Source organism: Bicyclus anynana, chromosome 26 (genome assembly GCF_947172395.1).
Source record: "Bicyclus anynana chromosome 26, ilBicAnyn1.1, whole genome shotgun sequence".
Taxonomy (NCBI): domain Eukaryota; kingdom Metazoa; phylum Arthropoda; class Insecta; order Lepidoptera; family Nymphalidae; genus Bicyclus; species Bicyclus anynana.
In genome coordinates this window covers 7,869,487-7,894,808 of record NC_069108.1, presented here as the reverse complement: position 1 = coordinate 7,894,808, position 25,322 = coordinate 7,869,487, and the positions used below count along the sequence as shown (strand labels likewise).

The 25,322-nt window shown below is 39.3% G+C and overlaps 1 protein-coding gene across 4 annotated transcripts in view; it reads left to right on the top strand.

Annotated features, from left to right (window-relative positions):
• LOC112055983 (trichohyalin) overlaps window positions 1-25,322 on the top strand; it is a 489,894-nt gene that overhangs the window by 42,496 nt on the left and 422,076 nt on the right. Inside the window, exons 4-15 of one of the 4 annotated variants that reach the window (XM_052889753.1) lie at window positions 1,524-1,658; window positions 2,061-2,203; window positions 5,607-5,768; window positions 5,985-6,221; window positions 6,908-7,117; window positions 7,701-7,878; window positions 8,373-8,537; window positions 9,484-9,609; window positions 10,816-10,918; window positions 23,108-23,239; window positions 23,801-23,932; window positions 24,618-24,742. In XM_052889753.1, coding sequence (XP_052745713.1) covers window positions 1,524-1,658; window positions 2,061-2,203; window positions 5,607-5,768; window positions 5,985-6,221; window positions 6,908-7,117; window positions 7,701-7,878; window positions 8,373-8,537; window positions 9,484-9,609; window positions 10,816-10,918; window positions 23,108-23,239; window positions 23,801-23,932; window positions 24,618-24,742 — 1,848 coding nt within the window. Of the gene's footprint in view, window positions 1-1,523; window positions 1,659-2,060; window positions 2,204-5,606; window positions 5,769-5,984; window positions 6,222-6,907; window positions 7,118-7,700; window positions 7,879-8,372; window positions 8,538-9,483; window positions 9,610-10,815; window positions 10,919-16,546; window positions 20,723-23,107; window positions 23,240-23,800; window positions 23,933-24,617; window positions 24,743-25,322 lie in introns of those variants that run through there. The other 3 variants (XM_052889754.1, XR_008252185.1, XM_052889755.1) reach the window with 3 other exon arrangements.

Sequence of the window (25,322 nt, the reverse complement as noted above, 5' to 3'; positions counted from 1 at the left end):
GTTACACCAGCGGCCACTGGTGCAAATTAGGATTAGATTAAAATAATTAATATTGAATTACTCACCTCCCCTGCCTGATATGTTCTCCATGCCCACAATCAACAATTTATGACCAATAGTTACAACATAATACATTACAACACAAACCATTATTAATAATTACAACACAAATCATTATTGCGCAAAATCACTAACGCGACTAGCAGCGTGACGGTGTTCACGCTGTCTAACAAAGAACTGAACTCAAGTCATGAAGTACCCTCTTCTGCTTTCCTGGGCCTTTTCCGCACTTGGCCACTAGGGGTTGGCCGTTGTACGTATTACCCTCTTATTTATACCATCACTGTTGCAACAACTTCGTACAAATACCTCCTTTTATACATTTAATGAATGTTAATAAAACACATACTCGATTAACTCATAACATTATATTAGAAAAGGTCCACCATATTGGATTTAGAATCAAGTCATTTATTCTGTTTCTGTTAAGTTATTCATTTGATACCCATATCACAGGGGTATTTTGTGGGTAATGTAAATCATGGTTATGTGTCGTCATATTGCATCAAAAAATGTCACCAGAATATCTGTGCCAAATTTCAGCTTGATAGCTTCCGTAGAAATAAATGGAGTCTTCTCACAGTCACAGCCTCATTACTGGACCTTTTCCACACTTGGGCACAATGTAGGCCATTGTGTGTAGGTTGTCTGAAACTGGCTAGCTCTAAAAGTAAGTGGAGTATTGACTACTAAATTCCAGGAAATACAAGTAAGTATGCACTAAACATATAGAGACCGCACTGTGCAGATATGATTGCAACTAGAAAGGTAAGTACTTTCATAGCATGTCAATAGCAATGATGACAGATTATAATCTACAATAAGCAGACGACGGCCTCCGTGGCGCAGTGGTATGCGCGGTGGATTTACAAGACGGAGGTCCTGGGTTCGATCTCCGGCTGGGCAGATTGAGATTTTCTTAATTTGTCCGGGTCTGGCTGGTGGGAGGCTTCGGCCGTGGCTAGTTACCACCCTACCGGCAAAGACGTACCGCCAAGCGATTTAGCGTTCCGGTACGATGCCGTGTAGAAACCGAAAGAGGTGTGGATTTCATCCTCCTCCTAACAAGTTAGCCCGCTTCGATCTTAGACTGCATCATCACTTACCATCAGGTGAGATTGTAGTCAAGGGCTCACTTGTAAAGAATAAAAAAAAAAAAAAAAAGCAGACTCTGAAGTGGATTTAAAAAATAAGAAAATCAATGTTGAAAGGTATTAAATGATTAACAATATTTGTCAGGATAATTTTCAAACCAAAATGTAACCAAAACAAAACCCTTTAATGGCAGAGAATAACCTTGAGCCGTCAAAAAGACTTGTGACTCTGGGTGCAGGTTTAAGGAATGCACGTCCATATTGTTATTATTAAAAAAAAATACATTTAAATACAATTTTTCTAACAACAATTATTAATTTATCCTGTTATGCTTTTTAATCTAATTAATAATAATTTTGATTGTACAGAATTGAAATGCGACCTGGCAGCGGCGCACAAGGAGTCGGAGCTGGTGCGGCAGCGGAGCCGCTCGCTGGAGGAGGAGCTCGTGGCCGCCAGGAAGTGCTCCGCTGACTTGGCCGATGACCTGCAGAGGAGGATTGGTGAGTAAATGCGACCTGGCAGCGGTGCACAAGGAGTCTGAGCTGGTGCGGCAGCGGAGCCGCTCGCTGAAGGAGGAGCTCGTGGCCGCCAGGAAGTACTCCGCTGACTTGGCCGATGACCTGCAGAGGAGGATTGGTGAGTAAATGCGACCTGGCAGCGGCGCACAAGGAGTCGGAGCTGGTGCGGCAGCGGAGCCGCTCGCTGGAAGAGGAGCTCGTGGCCGCCAGGAGGATCGGTAAGGCTTTTAACGTGAAACATCCCACCCTCAGCAAAACTGTGGAAGGGCGCGCTTATGGAAAATAGTATCGCTCGCTCGTATTATTTCAAACTCAAGCAAGGTTTATATTTTGCCTACCATCTACTTAATACGTCATTTATTAACAAAAAAAATCCAATTACAGAAGAGGCGATAAGACAACTGAGATCGGAGTTAGAAGATGCACGCTCGCGTCGAGCTGAACTGGAGGCAAGAGTGCAGGCCCTTGAGAGAGATAAAGAGAGACTGGAGCAGGAGAAACTGCAGCAGGAACTGAGGGCTAAGGAGGTACGAGACTGCAATGTAGTTACTAGTTCCTATGGGTAGTGTAACTAAAGTATGCAATGTAGTTACTAGTTCCTATGGGTAGTGTTAACTAGAGTATGAGATGTAGTTACTAGTTCCTATGGGTAGTGTTAACTAGAGATGAAATGGATATCTGGTAACTATCCGGTATCTGACCTATCTGGCCTATCCAGAAAAGTATAAAGTTAATTTTAGTTTGGTTTAATCTGGGCATGCATTTTGGGCAGGGAAGGTGAGTGTTTTTGCATTCAGAAAGGATCCTTTAATCTTACTCAAAAGTCTTTAAGGTCACAAGTCCTGGGACCTGCTCGAGGTATTTCCTCTACCACAAAATAATGGTACCTCCTCCTCTACCACAAAATAATGGTAACTCCTCCTCTACCACAAAATAATGGTAACTCCTCCTCTACCACAAAATAATGGTACCTCCTCCTCTACCACAAAATAATGGTAACTCCTCCTCTACCACAAAATAATGGTAACTCCTCCTCTACCACAAAATAATGGTAACTCCTCCTCTACCACAAAATAATGGTAACTCCTCCTCTACCACAAAATAATGGTACCTCCTCCTCTACCACAAAATAATGGTAACTCCTCCTCTACCACAAAATAATGGTAACTCCTCCTCTACCACAAAATAATGGTAACTCCTCCTCTACCACAAAATAATGGTAACTCCTCCTCTACCACAAAATAATGGTAACTCCTCCTCTACCACAAAATAATGGTAACTCCTCCTCTACCACAAAATAATGGTAACTCCTCCTCTACCACAAAATAATGGTAACTCCTCCTCTACCACAAAATAATGGTAACTCCTCCTCTACCACAAAATAATGGTAACTCCTCCTCTACCACAAAATAATGGTAACTCCTCCTCTACCACAAAATAATCACTGTAGTTGCTACCCAACGTCTTATCTATATCTATACTAATATTATAAAGAGGTAAAGTTTGTAAGTTTGTAAGTTTGTCACATTTTTTAAATGGGGTAATCTTCGGAACTACTGGTCCGATTTCAAAAATTCTTTCACCAGTAGAATGCTACATTATCGGGGAGTGCTATAGGCTATATTTTATATTAGTATGATATATATTCGCCGAGTTAACACAGTTTTTGTCATACAGGTCGGACCGAAAATCCTCTTAAGCAGACTTATTCGCATGCGCTGCCTTAACCATTGTGTAAAATTGAAATTAATGTATGGAGGCTTTATGTATCTTTAAAAGTTTTACAAAAAAATCCGCGACACCATATAACTATCTTCTATATATTAGCAGATATAGTACCTTTTGTGTTTTAAAAATTATAAATTTTATATACTTAGGTTTTCGTCATTATTTATGCTACTTAACTTAAATCCTTATCGAAATAAATTATTTAATAATCACAAGGATATTATGGAGATAAGATTTGCCCTTTATAGTATGTTAATTACTTAAATAGTTTCGGAGATAATACAAAATTTCTAAAAGACGCAGAAATTCCGCTATATGACGCCCCGCGCTTTCAATTACGTAGTTCCCGTTCCTGTGTGAATATGGGAATCAAACATAGCCTATGACACTCGCAAATAACGTAGCTTTCTATTGGTAAATCAATCTTTCAAATCGGTCCAGTAGATCCAAAGATTATAATTTTAGCATAGAAGTCTCTATTTTCCTTTGTCATCGCACCACGCTCATAGGGCTGGACCGATTTTGCTAAGGGTAGGGGTAAGGTAGGGAAGGCATAGGGTAGGGTAGGGTAGGTTACAGGTAGGGTAGGGGTTGTGTAAGGGTAGGGTAGGGGGGGTTCATGGACGGCTGCAACATTGCTGGCTGGCGATCCACCCTGGGAACTTCAAGCCGAAGTCCTAGCTGAGGTGTATCAATATCGGGCGCTAATGAATGCACAAGGTGTGTTGGCAGGAGCAGACGAGGTAAGAAGAATCAGGACCCTTGCTCAGTCAGTCTTGGTTGAAAGGTGGAAAGAGGATCTGGAGTCTCCTATTGCTGGCAGTTGGACGGTTCTCGCAGTTCGTCCTCACATAGAACGGTGGCTAAAGAGAAAACACGGAACGTTTACGTTCCGACTGGTGCAGATACTAACAGGACACGGCTGCTTTGGCAAGTATCTGCACCAGACAGCGAGGCGAGAATTGACTCCGGTATGCCATCAGTGTGGGGCCACTGAAGACACAGCGCATCACACACTAGCTGAATGTGCAGCCTGGAGCCCGCAGAGGCACATACTATCATCCACTATTGGTAGAGCCGTCTCGTTGCCCGACGTAGTTGACGCCATGATAGGCAGTGAAACGTGCTGGACAGTGATGCTGTCGTTCTGTGAGGCTGTCATGGGTCTGAAAGAGGCTGAAGAGAGAGCGAGGGAAGAAGCTGCCGATGCTCCCCTCATACGCAGGCGGAGGCAGGGTAGAAGGAGGCGCCGATATGCGCACCTTCTCCCACCTTAATGTAGGGCGAACAGGGTAGGCGGCGACGCATAGAGACAAACGTCGGGACATCACAGTAGAATGTGCTAAATGATCCTGTGATGTCACCAAAGGACGAAGCCGGATCCGCTGGGTTTTAGTGGGTATTCCGAAGTTTTGGCGAGTCCCACATACCCTCTGGAGTAGGGATGCGTAAATGCATTTCCCAGCGAAAAAAAAAAAAAAAAAAAAAAAAAAAAAAAAAAAAGGGTAGGGTAGGGGTAAAGGTAGGGTAGGGGTAGGGTGGGGTAGGGCAGGGTAGGGGAGTGTATGCCTAGGTTAGGGGTAGGGTAGGGGTAGGATACAGTTAGGGTACGGGTAGGGTAGGAGTAGAGTAGAGGTAGGAGATCGATACTGAAGCCTATTTTCTATTTTTTGTCTGTCTGTTTGCCTTTTTTTTGACCGGGCATCACGCTGAAACTACAGAATGAATTCAAATGATACTTAAGACGATTTGAGACCATAATACGTAGAAGGATAGTAGGATACTTTTTGTCGCGAAAACGAAATCAGAAATGGGTGAAGTAGGGGTAGAAAGTTTGTACGGAAAGTCCTTAATTTTTCTAGGTACATTTGTAAATGTAAAATGATAAGTGGACTATTTATTAGGTATAAGTTATAAAACTTGCAAAATAGAATGTGAAATAGGGGTTGAAAGTTGACATCGATTTTTACGCGGACGAAGTCGCGGGCGTCCGCTAGTTTATCTTAAAACTAAAAGTACATTTACAAATAATTAAAACACAAAAATTACTACCGCGACTGGCAGCGTGACGGCATCTACGCTGCCTAACAAACAACTGGGCTCAAGTCATCAAATACCCTCCCCCACAATAACATAAATAATCAATGTCAATACCACCTGTAATTGAGGAACATAAGGTAATAAAATGTCAACCTGTTCCAGACTCTAGAGACAGCAGAAGAGAACACCGTGAAATGGCGCGCGGCGCACGAGGCGGCGCGCTCGCAGGCGGCCGCGCGCGCCGAGCGCATGCTGGCCGACTGCGAGTGGAAGATGAGGGAGCTGGAGAAGAGGGCCAGAGACGCGGAGAAGGAGAAGAGAGAAGTGAGAGCTACTTGACTATTTTATCATTAACTAGCGGACGCCCGCGACTTCGTCCGCGTAGAAATCAATGTAAACTATCAACACCTATTTTACTATTTAAAGGGTTGAATTTTAAAAATTCTTAAATCGTATTATATTTCCTATTTTTTCTATACAAATTTTTAAAACTGTAACTCTATAAATGAAAGTTTTACAATATGCTCTAATATGTTTCAGTTAACAGAAACAGTGGAACAACTCAAAGCGTCTCCACCCACTCCGTCCCACGTGGCCGAGTTGCAACAGCTGCGAGGTCTGGCCTCAGAGCAGCAGCGCTCGGTGCAGTGCCTCACGCTGCAGATACAGAAGATAGAGACGAGGGAGGAGGCTCTCAAGCTGGAGGTGCACCGGCTGAAGGATCTGCTGGACAAGCAGGCGAGGATACAGAAGGACAAGGAGGAGCAGCATTTACTTGTGAGTGGAGTTTGTTTATTACACACACCAACAGCAGATACAGAAGATAGAGATGAGGGAGGAGGTTCTCAAGCTGGAGGTGCACCGGCTGAAGGATCTGCTGGACAAGCAGGCGAGGAGACAGAAGGACAAGGAGGAGCAGCATTTACTTGTGAGTGAATTTTAGTAAATAGCTCAAGCAACCCACCACCTCCCATGGCCCACCCAACTTCGCAGTCATACGGGCCAAATCAAACATTTAGTTTGTCCTAAACCCAAGGTCACATGTCCTGGGACCTGCTCGAGATGTTTCCTCTATTATAAAGAATACCTTAATTCAAACGCAACGCGATGCGCGACACGATATATACTCACCTAAAGCCTCAAGAGCTCAACGGAATAGCGGTCGGATTGATCACCCCCGAGGTGGTTCGAAACCCGCCACGGACTATTGTCGTACCCACTCATAATATCTGTAATTCCCATACATTTTCTTAGTTTTCGAAGCGTTACCGTTTGTAGAAAGAGAATTGACGTGCCACATGGTTACGGACCCTGGCCTGATTACACTTTTCTGAACACATTCCAGCTTAACCAATGTAACCAACAACAGTAACCAACCTCTTTACTCTTTCTATCGTTAAGGAGTTTTACTCCAGTAACGACTTATGTACTTGCTCATAGACAACTCAACCATCTCCTTCCAGGCGATAGAACGTCTCTCGCAGCAGCACCTGGAGAACGTTGCAGCGCTGAAAGCGGAGCACAGCGAGGCGGTGGCGAACGCGTCCAGCGCACGCGCAGCGCTGGAGCGCGCGCACGCCGAGCGGACGCGCACCACGCTGGCGCAGCTGCGCGTCGACGCGGAGAAGGACGCCAGGAACGCGGACAGGAAACTGAGGGAGCTCAGCACCAGGGTGAGGACTTGTGTTAGACATAACATTGTAGTGAGAGTAACATTTAACTGCGCCCAGAGTCACGAGCCTTGAGCACTGCTCGAAGTAAGAGGGGCAGAAGGAAGTCAGGAGTGCTGACAGGAAACTGAGGGAGCTCAGCACCAGGGTGAGGACTTGTGTTAGACATAACATTGTAGTGAGAGTAACATTTAACTGCGCCCAGAGTCACGAGCCTCGAGCACTGCCCGAAGTTAGAGGGGAAGAAGGAAGTCAGGAGTGCTGACAGGAAACTGAGGGAGCTCAGCACTAGGGTGAGGAATTGTTAGACGTAACATTGTAGTGTTATAACATTTAGCTGCACCCAGAGCACTGCTTGAACTTATTCGAGGCGGAGAAGGCATTGCTCGAGGCTCGCGACACGATCCAAACTGCCAGAACACAAACAGAGTTTGGATCGTGCCGCGATGCAAGAACCAGCTCATGACTAAGCGCCCCGTATGGGTTCGAAACTAGTCAGGCATACTGCGACCTAATATCACGTGAGTTTTAGCCGTGTTTCATATCAATAATGAATGAATATTTCAAAAATCTACTTGTCTTTCAGTTTGAAAACCTGAAGGAGGTGCTGGCGTCCAAGGAGTCGCAGTTCGAGCACGCCATCGCCGAGGCGCACAGCAAGGCGGACTGGGAGCTGCTGCAGTTACGCCACACGCTGGACAAGGCGGACATCACATACGCCAACACCATCGAGGCCATGAACCAGCGCTTCGAGCGGGAGAGAGGTAGGGCACGGAGTTGGTGCAGTTACACCACATCATCATCGTCGTCGTCGTCGTCGTCGTCGTCGTCGTCGTCGTCATCATCATCATCATCATCATCATCATCATCATCATCATCATCATCATCATCATCATCATCATCATCATCGTCATCATCATCGTCATCATCATCATCACCATCACCATCATCATATCATCATTATCATCATCATCTTCATCTTCATCATTTTCATCATCATCATCATCATCATCATCATCATCATCATCATCATCATCATCATCATCATCATCATCAGCATCATCATCATCATCATCATCATCATCATCATCATCATCATCATCATCATCATCCATCATCACCATCATAATCATATCAGCCGATGGAGTCCACTGCAGGACATAGGCCTTTTGTAGGGACTTCCAAACATCACGATACTGACCTGCATCCAGCGAATACCTGCGACTCTTATATCAGAAAATATTTGTGATTGTCGCAGAACAACTAACGAGCGAGTGGTCGGCGAAGGTGCGAGAGGTGGAGGAGCAGGCCGCCACGGCGGCGACGGAAGCCAAGAAGCTTCTAGAAGCGACCAGGATGAAGCTCATCGCGGAGAAGAATGACGTCATCAACAAGTTGAAGGAGAAACATCAACAGGAAGTTGGTGAGAGAATTCAAACAGCTTAAAACAGTTTTCAGAACTATACAGAAATGGTTTTTATGATATATATATTTTTTTTATTCTTTACAAGTTAGCCCTTGACTACAATCTCACCTGATGGCATCGATATAAATCGTTAGATGGGCTCCTCCATACTAAAGAATGCACAATTTTATGTCATTACCCAAAGACGTGCACGCACATCTTATTTTAGCGCTTGCTGTGAGTGGACGTGGACTTATAAATATATTTACTCTTTTTTTTTAATTTAATCTCTTAATTATGCCTTTGTGTTCATTTTGGAAGTGTAAAAACACAAGCCGCAATATGAATAAAGAAAAATGTGTTACGAGTGATGACGTATTCAATGTACGAAACCAACGACAATTCCGCGACGCTTTGAGGCCCATCTAATGATCTACGATCGATGCCTGTGATGATGCAATCTAAGATGGATTCCGGTACGATGCCGTGTAGAAACCGAAAGGGGTGTGGATTTTCATCCTCCTCCTAACAAGTTAGACCGCTGCCATCTTAGATTGCATCATCACTTACCACCAAGTGAGATTGTTAACTTGTAAAGAAAAAAAAATTTAATAGTGTACCATTTTTTTTAATTAACACGTTCGCTGCGGCACTGATTTTTCTGTACTTTCCACTGGTGCGGTACGAGGTTTTTTGACCTCGTACTAAAACTTTGTAGTGTGGTACGAGGTCCATCAACCTCAATTATTGACGACTCGTACGAGGTCAATTGACCTCGTAATGCTTGACGACGCTAGGTGTACGAGGTCAAATGACCTCGTGACTATTTACGACGCTGTGTGTACGAGGTCAATTGACCTCGTAACTCTTGACGCTAGGTGTACGAGGTCAATTGACCTCGTACCACAGCGAACGTGTTAACCAATGAAGGAAGGAGATTGAATCATTTTACTACCCGTTTCAGACGACCAGTGGGAGTTCTTCATGTCAGACAAAGAGAACTGCCTGCAGCGCATGAAGGTGGAGTGCCGACAGGAAGGGGAGGAGGAACGCCTCAAGAGGGAGAAGGATTTACTCGAAGAGATTGCAGGTAATGCACCAGGAGTCAGGACCCTTTGGTTCCATCAGCTCTTCGAACTATGTGCCCCGCAAATATAACGTAACGTAACGTAACGTGTTCATTACAGTATTTTTCAATAACAGTCTCAATTTCAATGACTTCGTGGCACACACATATAGTCAAAACACGTGAGGCAACTGGGGGGGGGGGGGGGGGGGAGGGAGGCGCGCGCATGATGCCGCTCCACTGCGTTACCGCTGACATCTAAAATCTTGGGATACGATGTTCCAAAGCGTCATAAAGTTTGCATGCTATTACGAGCATCATCATTATCAACCCATATTCAGCTCACTGCTGAGCTCGAGTCTCCTCTCAGAATGAGAGGGGTTATGCCACCACGCTGGCCCAATGCGGATTGGCAGACTTCACACACGCAGAGAGTTAAGAAAATTCTCTGATATGCAGGTTTCCTCACGATGTTTTTCCTTCACCGTTTGAGACACGTGATATTTAATTTCTTAAAATGCACACAACTGAAAAGTTGAAGGTGCATGCCCTTGACCGGATTCGAACCCACACCCTCCGGAATCTGAGGCAGAGGTCATATCCACTGGGCTATCACTTTCAAAAGCCTCCGTCTCGGCTACCGTATGTTACAAGTTCTTCGATTACGGGAGGTATTAAATATTCATTATTTATGTTATTGTGGAGGGATCAGTGTTCGTATAAATAAGAGGGTATTTGATGACTTGAGCTCAGTTGTTTGTTAGGCAGCGTGGACACCGTCACGCTGCCTAACAAACAACTCGAACCACCACCTTTCAGTGATGAGTCCGACCGCTCTTACCTTTGAGCTATTGAGGCTTCAAATATATAAAGTATAAAATACCGTTGGTAATACCCTCAGACCAATTATTGTATAGGACCTGCCTCGCTAGACGTTACTTTTCTGTCAAAGTATATGATCAACGATCTAATGCGATTATAAAAACTGTCTCTATAGTATCGATGTTGAATAGTTGTAATTGTGTTCGTCGGTTAAATAGCTCCGTAAAAATACCTTTTTGTGTAATTGAATTGTGTAAAAATCGGGCAAAAATTCTAGTTTAGTTTATGATATATACCAAATCTAAGCTCGTTTTCTTCAGAAAATGACAGACAATGTTGTTCGTGACTGTAAGTGTTATACAGGTCCTTCTATAATTGGTCTGAGGTAATACCCTATTGTGTGCGCAGAGCTGAAGTCTCAGATCCACTGCAAGTCGACGGACTACGAGCAGCTGACGTCGAAAGCTGCCGCGTGTGGTCGGGAGCTCGCAGTCACTGAGCAGGAGCTGAGGTACCAGTCACATACTATAACACCTAGTGCACGCCAACGCAGGCATATCTACTATGTGAACGTATGGTCCAATAGAACACAAAGGAAGCGATTCGTTTGTTGTGCATACCCTGGTTGAACAGCTAGTGCACACCAATGCGAGGGCATATCTGCTATTTAGCGGCCCTCGCCTTACGGCTCGTGGCCTAAAAATACCTCGTATATAATGGGTCTTTTTAGCCCCTTGTATAACAATCTACTATTTTATATCATTTTATAAACAAGCAATGCATAATTTAAAATAAATAAGTTATGAAATGACATTCGTTGCCTCCCTTCATTTCTAATTTGTTTATATATGCCCTCGCATTGGCGTGCACTAGATGTTCGACTAGGTTATGCACAAACGCAATTGTCTTTCTTTGTGTTCTATTAGATCATACATTCACATAGTAGATATGCCCTCGCATTGGCGTGCACTAGATGTTCGACTAGGGTATGCACAAACGCAATTGTCTTTCTTTGTGTTCTATTAGATTAGACCATACATTCACATAGTAGATATGCCCTCGCGTTGGCGTGCACTAGCTGTTCGACTAGGGTATGCACAAACGCAATTGTCTTCCTTTGTGTTCTATTAGATCATACATTCACATAGTAGATATGCCCTCGCGTTGGCGTGCACTAGCTGTTCGACTAGGGTATGCACAAACGCAATTGTCTTCCTTTGTGTTCTATTAGATCATACATTCACATAGTAGATATGCCCTCGCGTTGGCGTGCACTAGCTGTTCGACTAGGGTATGCACAAACGCAATTGTCTTCCTTTGTGTTCTATTAGATCATACATTCACATAGTAGATATTCCCTCGCGTTGGCGTGCACTAGCTGTTTAACTAAGGTATGCACATACGCACGAATTGTTTTCCTTTGTGTTCTATTAGATCATACATTCACATAGTAGATACGTCCTCGCGTTGGCGTGCACTAGCTGTTTAACAAGGGTATGCACAAACGTACGAATTGTCTTCCTTTGTGTTCTATTGGATCATACCTTCACATAGTAGATACGTCCTCGCGTTGGCGTGTACTAGCTGTTTAACAAGGGTATGCACAAACGTACGAATTGTCTACCTTTGTGTTCTATTAGATCATACATTCACATAGTAGATATGCCCTCGCGTTGGCGTGCACTAGCTGTTCGACTAGGGTATGCACAAACGCAATTGTCTTCCTTTGTGTTCTATTAGATCATACATTCACATAGTAGATATGCCCTCGCGTTGGCGTGCACTAGCTGTTCGACTAGGGTATGCACAAACGCAATTGTCTTCCTTTGTGTTCTATTAGATCATACATTCACATAGTAGATATGCCCTCGCGTTGGCGTGCACTAGCTGTTTAACTAAGGTATGCACATACGCACGAATTGTTTTCCTTTGTGTTCTATTAGATCATACATTCACATAGTAGATACGTCCTCGCGTTGGCGTGCACTAGCTGTTTAACAAGGGTATGCACAAACGTACGAATTGTCTTCCTTTGTGTTCTATTGGATCATACCTTCACATAGTAGATACGTCCTCGCGTTGGCGTGTACTAGCTGTTTAACAAGGGTATGCACAAACGTACGAATTGTCTACCTTTGTGTTCTATTAGATCATACATTCACATAGTAGATATGGAGCATACAGAAAGCTAACGTTTGAATGTAGTGAACATTCTCCATATTTTTTTTTTAGTATGACCAATACTCCCATTCCCCTCCAACCAGTCGACAAAGACTGTGCTAGAAGTGGGTACGACAATAGACCAACGGGGCGGGGATCGAACCACCACCCCTCGGTGATGAGTCCGACCGCTCTTACCGTTGAGTTAGTGAGGCTAGATTCATTCATCATTATATAATGACTAGCTGACGCCGCGCGGTTTCACTCGCGTGGTTCCCGTTATCGTAGGAGTATGGGGATAATATATAGCCTATAGCCTTCCTCGATAAATGGGCTATCTAACACTGAAAAAATTTTTCAAATAGGACCAGTAGTTGCTGAGATTTGCGCGTTCAATCAAACAAACAAACTCTTCAGCTTTATATAGTAGTATTAGTATAGATATAATGGATGAAGGGTGTTACATCACTTATGGGCATATCAATGATTTGAATGTATGGGAATTATAGTGTTATACATATAATTATAATTTTATACATATAATTATAATTTTATACATATAATTATAATTTTATACATATAATTATAATTTTATACATATAATTATAGTTTTATCAATCAATACTGCACGGTTTTGAATGCACTTTTTTTATTTTGTTCATTCATATTTTGATTAATAACATTTATCGATTCTGCGAGGCTTTTTTGAATTGCATATATTAATAATAATAATTAACTATTTGTTCGTTTTAAGTAATGTCATGAAAATTTTATATTTTTTTCAATTTCATTATAAAATCAATGGTTTTTTCCATCACTTATATTCAATTGAGATTGTAGCCAAGGGCTATCTTGAAAATTATTAAAATTTATATATATTTTTCATTTATTACCGAGAATTTTTATGACGACTTATAATGCTATCCTATTTACTTACCCGACTTCCAAATGTAATTGGTAGCGAAATTTTGCCTCTAAAACACTTATTTTTTTTTAAAAGTATTTTCTTTTTTTAATTTTATATAAATAAATTAAATTGCATGAAAGTTTTCCATTAATTTTAATTTATGAATTAAATATTGTCTTTTGGACAAATTTGGCTACCATATACCAGGGTGTACCAGGGCACCGATTTTTGACTTTCGAAATATGTAATTGTATACTGCTTACCGTGTAGTAGACAAAGAAGTAAATAGACAGATAAAAAGCATTAGTCGTATTCCCTGAAAATAGAACAACTTAGACATGGATTATGTAAGAAACGAGACAGGGCAATTTGATTTTCGATGTCATGACGTGTCCAATTGAAAATAAACGAAAAGCACAAAATTAAGAAAAGTTTCAATTTCAGCTTATTGCAAAATCAGCCTATGATATATTGTTGACAATAATGGTTCTTTACATTGTAGGGTGTCAATACCATCTTGTCCATTGACTTCTTTGTCTACGCTCGTAACTGTATTTGGGTGTCGAAAACGTAATTTTTTTTTAACATCAATATATGCCTACGCCCTGAGTTGCATGTCAAAATGTCATAACCTAAAGTGACTAAACAATATAACCTCTACATTTACACCAACATGTAATGAAGCAATCTCTGAATTACTAGATTTTTTTTTAATTTTTTGAAAGAATATGTGCCATATTTTTTTTTTTTACTATAATCTATATTCTCGTTTCCCTCCAATTAGTCGGAAGGACTGTGTTGAAAGTAAATTTATTTTACCTATAGTAGTAGGCCACGTTGTTTGTGAATGTCATAGGCTATATTTTATTACCGTTTTCATACGTGAATCGCTAGTGACCTATATATTTTATATACCTAATAAAGTTCGTATTTTCCCTTTTGTTAGTTTAATTTTAAACTTTTAGTTAACGATTTTCCAAGCGGACGGGTTTTGCTTCTTTTTATTGAAACTTTTATCTATTAGTATTAGTTTATGTTAATTTTCACTCGAAGTCAGTTTTAAGATTTAGAGATTGCTTCTTTATAATTCATTTATCTATCATTTTACATTTCATTATATTGCAAATCACAACATTTTCAACATATTCGATAAAAAGAACAATTCATTTTATCTACGTGACGTAATGACTGAGTTTACCTTTTCATCACAAAATGTTGACGTCCAAAAGGCAGTATTTAAGTTCAAACGAGACAATGTATAACATCTTTGTATCTAGGTTTAAAAACTTAGTTTTAATTGATGTATTTTTAAGTTATAATTAGGTGCTGGATTTTTGTACTATACATACCTAATATCTAATTGATATGTCTAAAAATATTGTTATTGTTTCTTGAAATTTTCATAATTCATAGAATTTATTATTTTTTACATAAGTTATTACATAATTTTTCTAGTTTAGTTAAGTCATTTATATTTCTTACAATTATACAGGAAGAAATTTTTTTTAGTGCGGATATTTTTATATTTTGTACATAAACAAAATTTAATGATCACGTATTTTTTCTTTTTTTTTTAACTCAAAAATAACAAAATTATAGTTAGCTAAAGTTATTTACTTTTGAACAGAATTTTAGGGTCACCCTATTGTGCGTTTATTTTATTTTCGTTTGATACCTAAAGAACGTCACCAGATCACTTTTAAGCTGAATATATCTTGTTTAGTAATAATATGTACATTATTTTGTTATTTTAGAGACATAAATTAAAAAAAAAATTACATAAAATGTATCGAACTGTTTGTAGATTTATATTCTATTAATGATACAGAACCACGAAAAAAAATATCCGCACTAAAGACCGAATCACCCTGTATAATAGTGTTACAGTTTTATGTTTAAAAATCCGGGATTTTCTGGTTGCTAGATTTAAAAGGCGGCAAGCCTAACTGCAGGAAGCCTAAAAAAGATATCAGAAGCAAAGGTATTACATCATAAAGCTAAAATACGATAGCATTATTTTTCGACATAAAAATTTAATTTTGTTCAGATGTTTGTATGCAATCGATCAATGTTATAGAGGGTCACAATGCAAGCACGAAGCACTTTCCTAAAGCTTTTTGCACACGCAAAATGCAAGCCATATTGTAAACACTGTAATATATTTGTAGCACCGTCTCGTAGACAGATAAGTAAATAGATGAACGGGGTATGAGCATAAAATAAAAAAAAGTTACAACTTCAGGTTTTTGCAAAGAGCTATCAATCACTAAAAAAAAAACATCGAATCCGTCGCATTTAAAGAAGATCAACTTATGCGTGAGTAAAGAAATGAAAAATGGCGATAGTAATGTAATCGATGTAATTTGCATGCCGCCCCTAGCAATGGTCATAAAAGCATAACAAAAGTAATTCAGTTTTAGATTTTTATGTTATTTTTTTTTTTGAAAAAACCGAACGATTTAATTACAGTCAAAACTTGTTGCACAAGTAATCAAGTAACGGTTTTTTGTAGTGTGTTGTAATGTAAAAGTCTTTTGACGGACAACGGCACGCCAATCAGTAGTCTATTTGTTTCTCTGTCTACGCACTTTATACGCTGACCTCCTATACAGATCTGCAAGAAAGTCCGCGATGGCATATACCTATATTTTAAGGATTACTTTCGATGCCAATTTTTCGAGTACCTTCCAAAAAATGGCTTAAAAAGTTAAATTAAGTATATTTTATCGCGGGCGTCTGTCTATTAGTATTAGAATTAATAATATATTAGTATATAGTCTGTTAAGTTCATTGATGACACTCCCATGATCTGCGGGTGACGGGGGGAAAGACTCCTTCATAGCTACACGCCCCCCGGCCCGCGCCCCGGCGCAACATGGGTGTTACGAACGAAGTTGCCAAGCTATGGCGGCCTGTAAGTTGAACCGTGCGCAATAACACATTTTCGTGTTTACGGCAATCATAGCAATACGTTGAGGCCTCAATACGATCGCGTACGAAATTGTCAAATTGTAAAATTTTTTGAGAGTTGGTTTTTTGGGAGTTGAGGCTCTAAACAGCAGTTGTCAACAGTTGCGGCTGGGTGGGCGCGCTGGCGGCGCCGTGCGCGTGCGCGCTGGTGGGCTCGCTGCGGCTCGCGCTCGCGGCGCTGCTGCTGTCCCTGGCGCTCGTGTTCTACAGGCGCTACAGGAGGAAGCATTGATGCCTACATTTATATTGAATATAGGTTCCATTGATGAACAAGTGCCGTGCCGTGACAAAACACTTGATTGTTATCTTAGATATCTTATTAATCTTCTACTATATAAAATTAAGTCGGGTTTTCCACCCTGAACGCACGCACGTCTGTAACTCCAGAACGCACGAACCGATTTCCACGGTTTTGCATTCGTTGGAAAGGTCTCGGCCTTCGTAAGGTTTATAGCAAAGAAAATTCAGGAAAAAATTATACATACAAATAGCGAAAAACCCATGAATGAAAAATGAGATATTTGCAATAAAATAACGAGTTTTGTGTGACAATCTACAGTGTAATGTCATAGCACGGCAGAATTTGGCGTAGTGAGGTACAGGCAGATGGTCAAACAACCACACAACCAGATTTAACTGTACAGTTTTATGTATTCAAAGTTTTATTACATAAAACTGTACAATTCTCAGATTTGCGTAAATACGGACGTTTTCACTGTACAGTTCTTATTTTAAATGCGCAGGTTTAACTGTTCACTTTTATGTATTCAAAAAACTGTACAATTCTCAGATTTGCGTAAATACGGACGTTTTCACTGTACAGTTCTTATTTTAAATGCGCAGATTTAACTGTTCACTTTTATGTATTCAAAAAACTGTACAATTCTCAGATTGGCGTAAATACGGACGTTTTCACTGTACATTTCTTATTTTACAGTTAAATTGAAGTTCCGTAGCCCCCATTAGTATTCCAAATGAAGTATCGATCACTTACAAAGGACATGTCCCAACTTTGTATGGAGGCTGGGCCTTTATTCCGAGTGTCAACTAAGCAGAACAAATTATTTTTATCTTAAAAGAACAAAATATAGGGCTTAAGTTAAAACCCAAAATAAAAAAAATAAAAAATTAATTAAATAAAATGTATTTTTTTCATTCATTAATTAAGAATTTTTATTATGGCAACATGCTTGTAACTCACACCCTGATAGACTGTTAGTGATCTTTGCGTAGTAGCGTTCGTTTATGGCGTTTTTAAAGCAATTTATGGATTTAATGTTTATTTTTAACTTGTGTCTTATTGACATTTGACAATATTAATGACATTGACAGCTTACACCCGATGAATTCTATGCCAGGTGTTTTAATTGGCTGTTTTGAACACTTTTACTGTATTGTCTATGTTTAATTTGTAGACAAGGAAGCGAAACAAAAAAAAATATTTATCTACTTAATGCGGGCTTCCAAAAATTCTGAATATTATTTTCTCAACATCAATTTGTATTTTCTATCCGTAAAAAATACTATCGACCTGCTTATAAATTATAAATAATAAAGGCCCATTTTGGGACATGTCCTTTGGAACTTTGTCCCACCACACCAATGCGGGGTGTTCGTGTCTTTACTCAATTTTTAGTTTTTCTTATAAAATACTTGTAAAGGAGATGGTCCAAAATTGTCCAGAGTCCAGGATCAGTCATTGTACCCTAGCGGAAATAAAAGAAAATATTTATTTTAACTATTTTTGATTATACAAATCTACGAATTTACTTTAATTCTTTCGAAATAATATTCATTATCTCCCAAGAAATGTAACATTGGTAACGGTAATAATGGCGGATAGATGACGTTTTCAATGCAGTAATCGGTTTGACGTTTGCTGTCAATTGTCACGTCATAGTTGCTCTATGGGCGCCATCTTTATATAAATCAAAAACTTGGGGTTTTGTTTTATTTATTTCTTTTTATTTAGTTCGATTTATTAACTTTAATAAATTTTAATAAAGTCCTTGTATTTTTTAAATTTTAATGATACGGGGTACAAGAGTGGACCTGAAATGGACCATCTCATTTACCAGTGTTTTATTTTTCAAATTATTTACTTATTTTATATATATGTGAAACAAACGAAAAAAAATACTTGTAAGTAATGGGGATGATGACTAGGTTTGAATATATTGATTTTTATGAAACATTCGGGTCAATGTTAACTAATTTATACATAAAAAGCAAAGATTGTCTGGATATTTGCATAATAAATGAAATTATAAAATTTAAAATCTATTAAAAATCTTTTATCGTAATTAGTTGAATAGTCATACAGTTTTAGCTTCCTTACATTAAATGTGACATTTTTTAATACATAAACTATAAACATAAACGCACAAATAACAAAGATATTAGTAATTTTGTTTGAACGTCCATACAAATGTAACGATCATTATGTACCTACGACGTCATTAATTCGTACCATTTTGTATGGAGCGTTTTTCAGGGATCCGCGGCAGCGCCGCAAATCTGACCCTTTAAATCCCTGTAGCTCCGAAAGTAATGATCGCAGATACCCTGTTACTTTTACAAAATTGCTTTACTATTAGCATACTCTTAATTTATATACATTTTATAAAACTGTCATCATCCCTATTACGTATACTAATAAAGTAACATTTACTTAATTTATAATATTTTTAAAACTAACCCCTCAGACTTTCGAAATGCTTTAGCTACGCCAATGTATAAATATAAGATGTACTATAACAAAATATTTTAAAAAAAATGTAATACTTAGTATGTCTATGTGAATACTGCCGATTTGGACTGACATTAATTAATGTATTTATTCATAACGATTTGTAAATTTTAGGTATCAACGTCATGTAACGCCACAGATAGGTAGCCTGCGATAGTACCTCATTTTAGGATCATATAACTCAGTTATTCTAAAATGAGGTATGTCTGGATATTACAGTTTCGGTCCGTCATTCATATATAGCAGGGTTTCTCAAAAAACGCTAACCCCTAGGGGTTCGTCATTTGACGACAGGGGGTTCGCGACAAAATTCACGTAATGGTGGCTTGATAACTGATACCGAGTAAGAATTAAGGTTATAAATTGTCCAAAATTACTCCTAACATTGAATCCATTTGCGACAAGAGACAAGCATACCCATCACATTTATATTACAAAGACATTTCTTTGGTACTTTTAAATTTTTCTTTTTTTTTTGGGGGGGGGGGGGTGTCCAGTAATTAGTAAAGGGTTCGCTGTCACTTGGAAATTTTAACAGGGGTTCGTGGAGTTTGAGAAACCCTGATATTAAAATGTTATCAACTCTCCTAGTCACTTGGTGTAAAATATGTCTCATTGTATTCATCATGTACAGGGTGCTCGGGAGTGTTGTCTATAAATCTACGGTTATATGCTTTAAAGAAAATTAATTAAAATGTCTAAGGAACATGTGTTCTAAAATAAATCGCGATAAGGCCTCCGTGGCGCAGTGGTATGTGCGGTGGATATACAAGACGGAGGTTATGAGTTCGATCCCCGGCTGGGCTGATTGAGGTTTTCTTAATTGGTCCAGGTCTGGCTGGTGGGAAATTCGGCCGTGTCTAGTTATCACCCTACCGAGAAAGACGTACCGCCAAGCGATTTAGCGTTCCGGTACGATGTCGTGTAGAAAAAGTGTTTTTATTCTTTAAAATATAAATAAATAAATATACTTAAACAATACACATCACTATCTAGCCCCAAAGTAAGCATACAGAGCAGCTTGTGTTATGGGTACTAAGACAGTTGATATTATAATATTCATATACATTTATATACTACATATAAATACTTATGTAATGTATAATTACACACAGACATTGGAAAAAACCCATGCTCATGACACAAATATTTTCCAGTTGTAGGAATCGAACCCACGGCCGTGGATGCAGAAAGCAGGGTCACTACCCACTGCGCCACGCGGTCGTCGCGTTAAAAAAAAAGTTATACAGTATATAGTTCGGCTCCTATAAGTGGACTCGTCAACACCTTGAAGTTGACCTGGACAATACTCCCGAGCACCCTGTATATTGCATGATGAAGACATTTTAAATTATAAATAAAATTAATAATAATAACATCTCATGTTTAAAATATTTTAAATGCACTAATAATCTTGGAAGTTAAAAGTTAATTCTTTTTCAAAATTGCTCAATTTTTAACGCTTCATTCATTAAATGTAAAAAGTTTTATAATTTCATATTTTTTAATAAACTGTTCTTTGCTATAAATATTGATTTGTTACTCCAACTTGTCCTGGCATATAAATATAAATCATATATGAATTTTGGAAAACAATCAAAATTATTTTAATTTAATTACATGAAAATTACATATTTTTTAATATACACATCGATCTCCTCTTATAAAGTGGATGCACAATCAGCGACCATGAAACGTCCCCACTCAATGAGTGCCAAACACAACTTCTTGGCACTCAATTCAAGTAGTCGCATTTGCAAATTCAACCTTAAATTCAATCCTTAAGGTTGAATTTGGAATTTTATTGAATATTGGACTATAAAGGCCTTTAGGTATAACTTTCTTTACCAATAATTCTAAAACTGTCAAAGCAAAATTGGCCAGTTTTTAAGTGATATTTTCTACATGATTGTGTGTCTTTTAATTATAAGAGGTCAATAAAAAAATAAAAACACAGTAAAAGTTACCTAATTATAATTAAGATTTATCAAAATTTAGTTTTTGGAATCTGTTTAAATAAAGTAATTTGCTGAATTTCAAATTAAAACAAAGTATTTCGTGTATTGTAAGTATATATATATATATATTTTGTAAAGTTTTGTATTTAAATTAAATATTTTCATAATAGAACTTCTAAGAACACTTCCATACAAAAAAAAACTGACATTAAAATACCAAACAAAAGTGGTGTAACTATTTTGTGGCAGGGAAATTGGTTATTGTGGAAGGGGCACAAAAGGACTCTTAAATAAACGTTTGCGTCAGCCAAACAGTGTGGCGCCGTAACGCGTTACGTTACGAAGCGGTTTACCATAAGGAGTTTTAATTTCAAAAATCAAAATTCATTTATTTCAAAGGAGGCTTTTTGACGACCTCCGTGGCGCAGTGGTATGCGCGGTGGATTTACAAGACGGAGGTCCTGGGTTCGATCCCCGGCTGGGTAGATAGAGATTTTCTTAATTTGTCCAGGTCTGGCTGGTGGGAGGCTTCGGCCGTGGCTAGTTACCACCAAGACGTACCGCCAAGCGATTTAGCGTTCCGGTTCGATGCCGTGTAGAAACCGAAAGGGGTGTTGACTTTCACCTCCTCCTTGACAAGTTAGCCCGCTTCCATCTTAGACTGCATCATCACTTACCATCAGGTGAGATTGTAGTCAAGGGCTAACATGTAAAGAATAAAATAAAAAAAAAAGCTTAATTTACAAAGACTTTTGAAACAAGTTTGAGCATTTGTAAAGACAGAAGGCAAGAAACTCAACAGATGCTCTCTTAAAAGATTACTCTAAAAGATGTCCTTTCTATTGATTACTTTGAAGGCGGTAGTAACGAATAAAATTGTATATGTTTGTCACATTCGATGTCGACTTGTCAGAAACGCAATCCCTGAGCGGCCGGACATCTGTGTAGTTGAGAAAGTGTCCGTCTATATGTGTTAAATTTAGATGGCGCCACCTTACCATCAGGGTAAATTAAAAAAAAAAAGCGGCAAATATGATGTTTTCTCATATTAATTTTAAGGTTATATTTGCATTATTTTGTAACGCAAATAGTTAAAATTTTAAATATGCAACAAATTTAGTCGAAAATAATGTTAATTTTTTTAACTTGGCATATTTCAATTTGTTTATAATTGCTACATTCATAGTGATGCAACGGTACTAGTAAATACAAGTACGTACTCGATACATTTGCTCCGATACCACAGTACTTTTAGTATCGTTACTTTGAAATTAGGTATCGAGTAGGTATCGGTCAAAAATACTCATATCAGTATACCAGTGTCACTATTTTGTTTTATCATTGATTGCATAACTTAAATTGAAGTAATAATGATAATGAGAGTAAAATTCATCGGGATAATAATAATGAAAATAGAGATTTATTCAGCCAAAAAAACATAACATAAATAAGAAAAAAAACATGATGAATTAATACTAACTTAATACTAAGACTTGGGCTGAATGGAGAAGTATTGGAACGCATCCTAGCCTTAGTTTTGTTTGTGTAGTTGGCAAGCTTGTTTGTCTATGCCCGATAAAAAAACCGCGCCTCCATATTTTGACACTTTGCTGAAAAACTGGGAAACATTTAGAAATATCAATATTTTAGGGAAGCACTACAAGACAGACTTTTTTTCACAAATGTACTTAACAATAAAGAATACCAATACCTGTTACGGTTTTAACTCGAAATTTTACAAAAGCGATTCGATACGAATAAGTATCGATACTTGATGACCGATGCAGTATCGAGTAAAAGTATCGATATCAATCAATGGTATCGTTTCATCCCTATTCATTCTATTTGCGGCCCCAACCAATGAATTCACCACAGATTAGTCACGCCACAGACAAACCACAACTATACAGTCTAATTAACTGACCAGTTTTTCCCCAACATTAACAATTTGAATAGAGAAGCGCTGGCGAGAGAGAAGGAGCTCCGTGAGAAGAGATCGGAAGATGCGACCAAGATCAAACAACTGGGGCGCGCTAATCAAGAGCAGGTCGAACATTTGACCAGGAAATGCGCTTGTCTGAGGAAACTGTAAGTACTACGAGGACAACTCCTTCAGTTTATAGAAGCCTGGTAAATTATTAAAAATATTATTGTGGTAAATCAAAAATTAATAAAGTATAATTTTTTTACTGTTTCTTAAAATAGTGGTGTTGCATATTTTTTTTATTAAGAACAACTTAAAGATAAAAAGTTGTTTTTTTTTAACTTTTGCCATTGAAATGCGTTTTTCTGAACTGTATTACGAGGACAACTTCTTTAATTTATAGTAGCCTGGTACCTGAAGTGTCCACCACCGGTCTAGAATGATTAAATTATTAAAATGGTAAATCAAAAATGAATAAACTATATTTTTTTACTATTTCTTAATGGTACACCGAGTTACATAATAACCCTACAGATCTCCTTAATCAGTTCCACTTGCGTTTATGATTGCAACGCACGCAAGCAAGTGGAACGGCATAAACTGCGGTCATGAGCGTAATCGTTGGTATCCCCAAGTGGAACGTAGCCACGGGTCGTGAGCGTGATCGTTGGTATCCCCAAGTGGAACGTAGCCACTGTCACATTGGTTTGGTGTTGCCCGCACAGCTTCGACGACATGCGCGCGCGGCTGGCAGCCCGCGAACGCGCCGCTGAACAGGAGGCCCGCAGCCGGGAAAAAGAGCTGCACCAGTTGCGCGCTGAGGTCGCACGACTCACCAAGATCCTCGTCGAGCAGAGGTATCAAAAATCATTCATTTATTTATCCATACTTAAATATTATAGATGTGAAAGTGTGTGTGTGTCTATTTTAAAATTTAAACTATCGTGAGTGTTATTCATATTAATTGATTATGAAACACGGCTAAAACTCACGTGATATTAGGTCGGGTCGGGATCATGGATGAATCTTTCATTGTCATATACAACAAACTTTTAACAAGATAGCGTTAGTTCGGTTTGATTGTTGTCTGTGGCAGTGTGTTTGTCTAGTCACTTGTCTATCTAAGACCGTCTGTCATGTGTTGTCTGTGGCAGAGTGTTTGTCTATTCACTTGTCTGTCTACGAGCGTCTGTCATGTGTTGTCTGTGGCAGTGTGTTTGTCTATTCACTTGTCTGTCTACGAGCGTCTGTCATGTGATGTCTGTGGCAGTGTGTTTGTCTATTCACTTGTCTGTCTACGAGCGTCTGTCATGTGTTGTCTGTGGCACTGTCTCTCTATTCACTTGTCTATCTACGAGCGTCTGTCATGTGTTGTCTGTGGCACTGTGTCTATCTACGAGCGTCTGGTATGTGTTGTCTGTGGCAGTATGTTTGTCTATTCACTTGTCTATCTACGAGCGTCTGTCATGTGTTGTCTGTGGCAGTATGTCTCTCTATTCACTTGTCTATCTACGAGCGTCTGTCATGTGTTGTCTGTGGCAGCTCGCCGCGGCCCGGCGTGCGCACGCGCGCGGACGGCTGCGAGCAGACGCCGCACGACGAGTCTTTTTTCTGCAAGCGCGCGCCTCTAGCGTGTGACACGCAACCCAACCCGCCTCGCAGGAAAGGTATGTGGGGGGTATCCAAGAGGAGGGGCTTACCAAACATTCAAGGGTAGACAGAGAAGTATAACAAAGTCCGGCCGGACAGATATAGCGGCAGTAAAGCCTCAAGTTTCTATGTGACTCATTATTTTTTTTTGTGACAAACAATGTATGGGAATTAAATTCTAAAATGTATGGGGAGTGGGTCACCTTTATTATACTAGAATACGCTCCGCTGTTTCACTGGCGTAGTACCTGTTCCTGTGGAAATACGGCGATCAATTTTCGGGCTTTCTATTGGTAAAAGAATTTCCAAAATCGGTGTTACTACACCGTTGAGAGATTACAACCCCTATTATAATTACTGCACCCTCACAAACTTTGCCTTTTATTTGTAATATTAAGTAAAGATTACTGAATGTAACATGATAAAGAAAGAAAGAAAGAAAAATGCGTTTATTTCGAAATTATGCCACACATCACAATACCTCACACCAGGTCACTCAGGACAATACCCTGCGATGTGTGGCATAACCCAGAAAATGGCCTCAGCTCAGCACAACGCTACGTGACCATATGAATTTGGACACGTAGCGCTGATAAA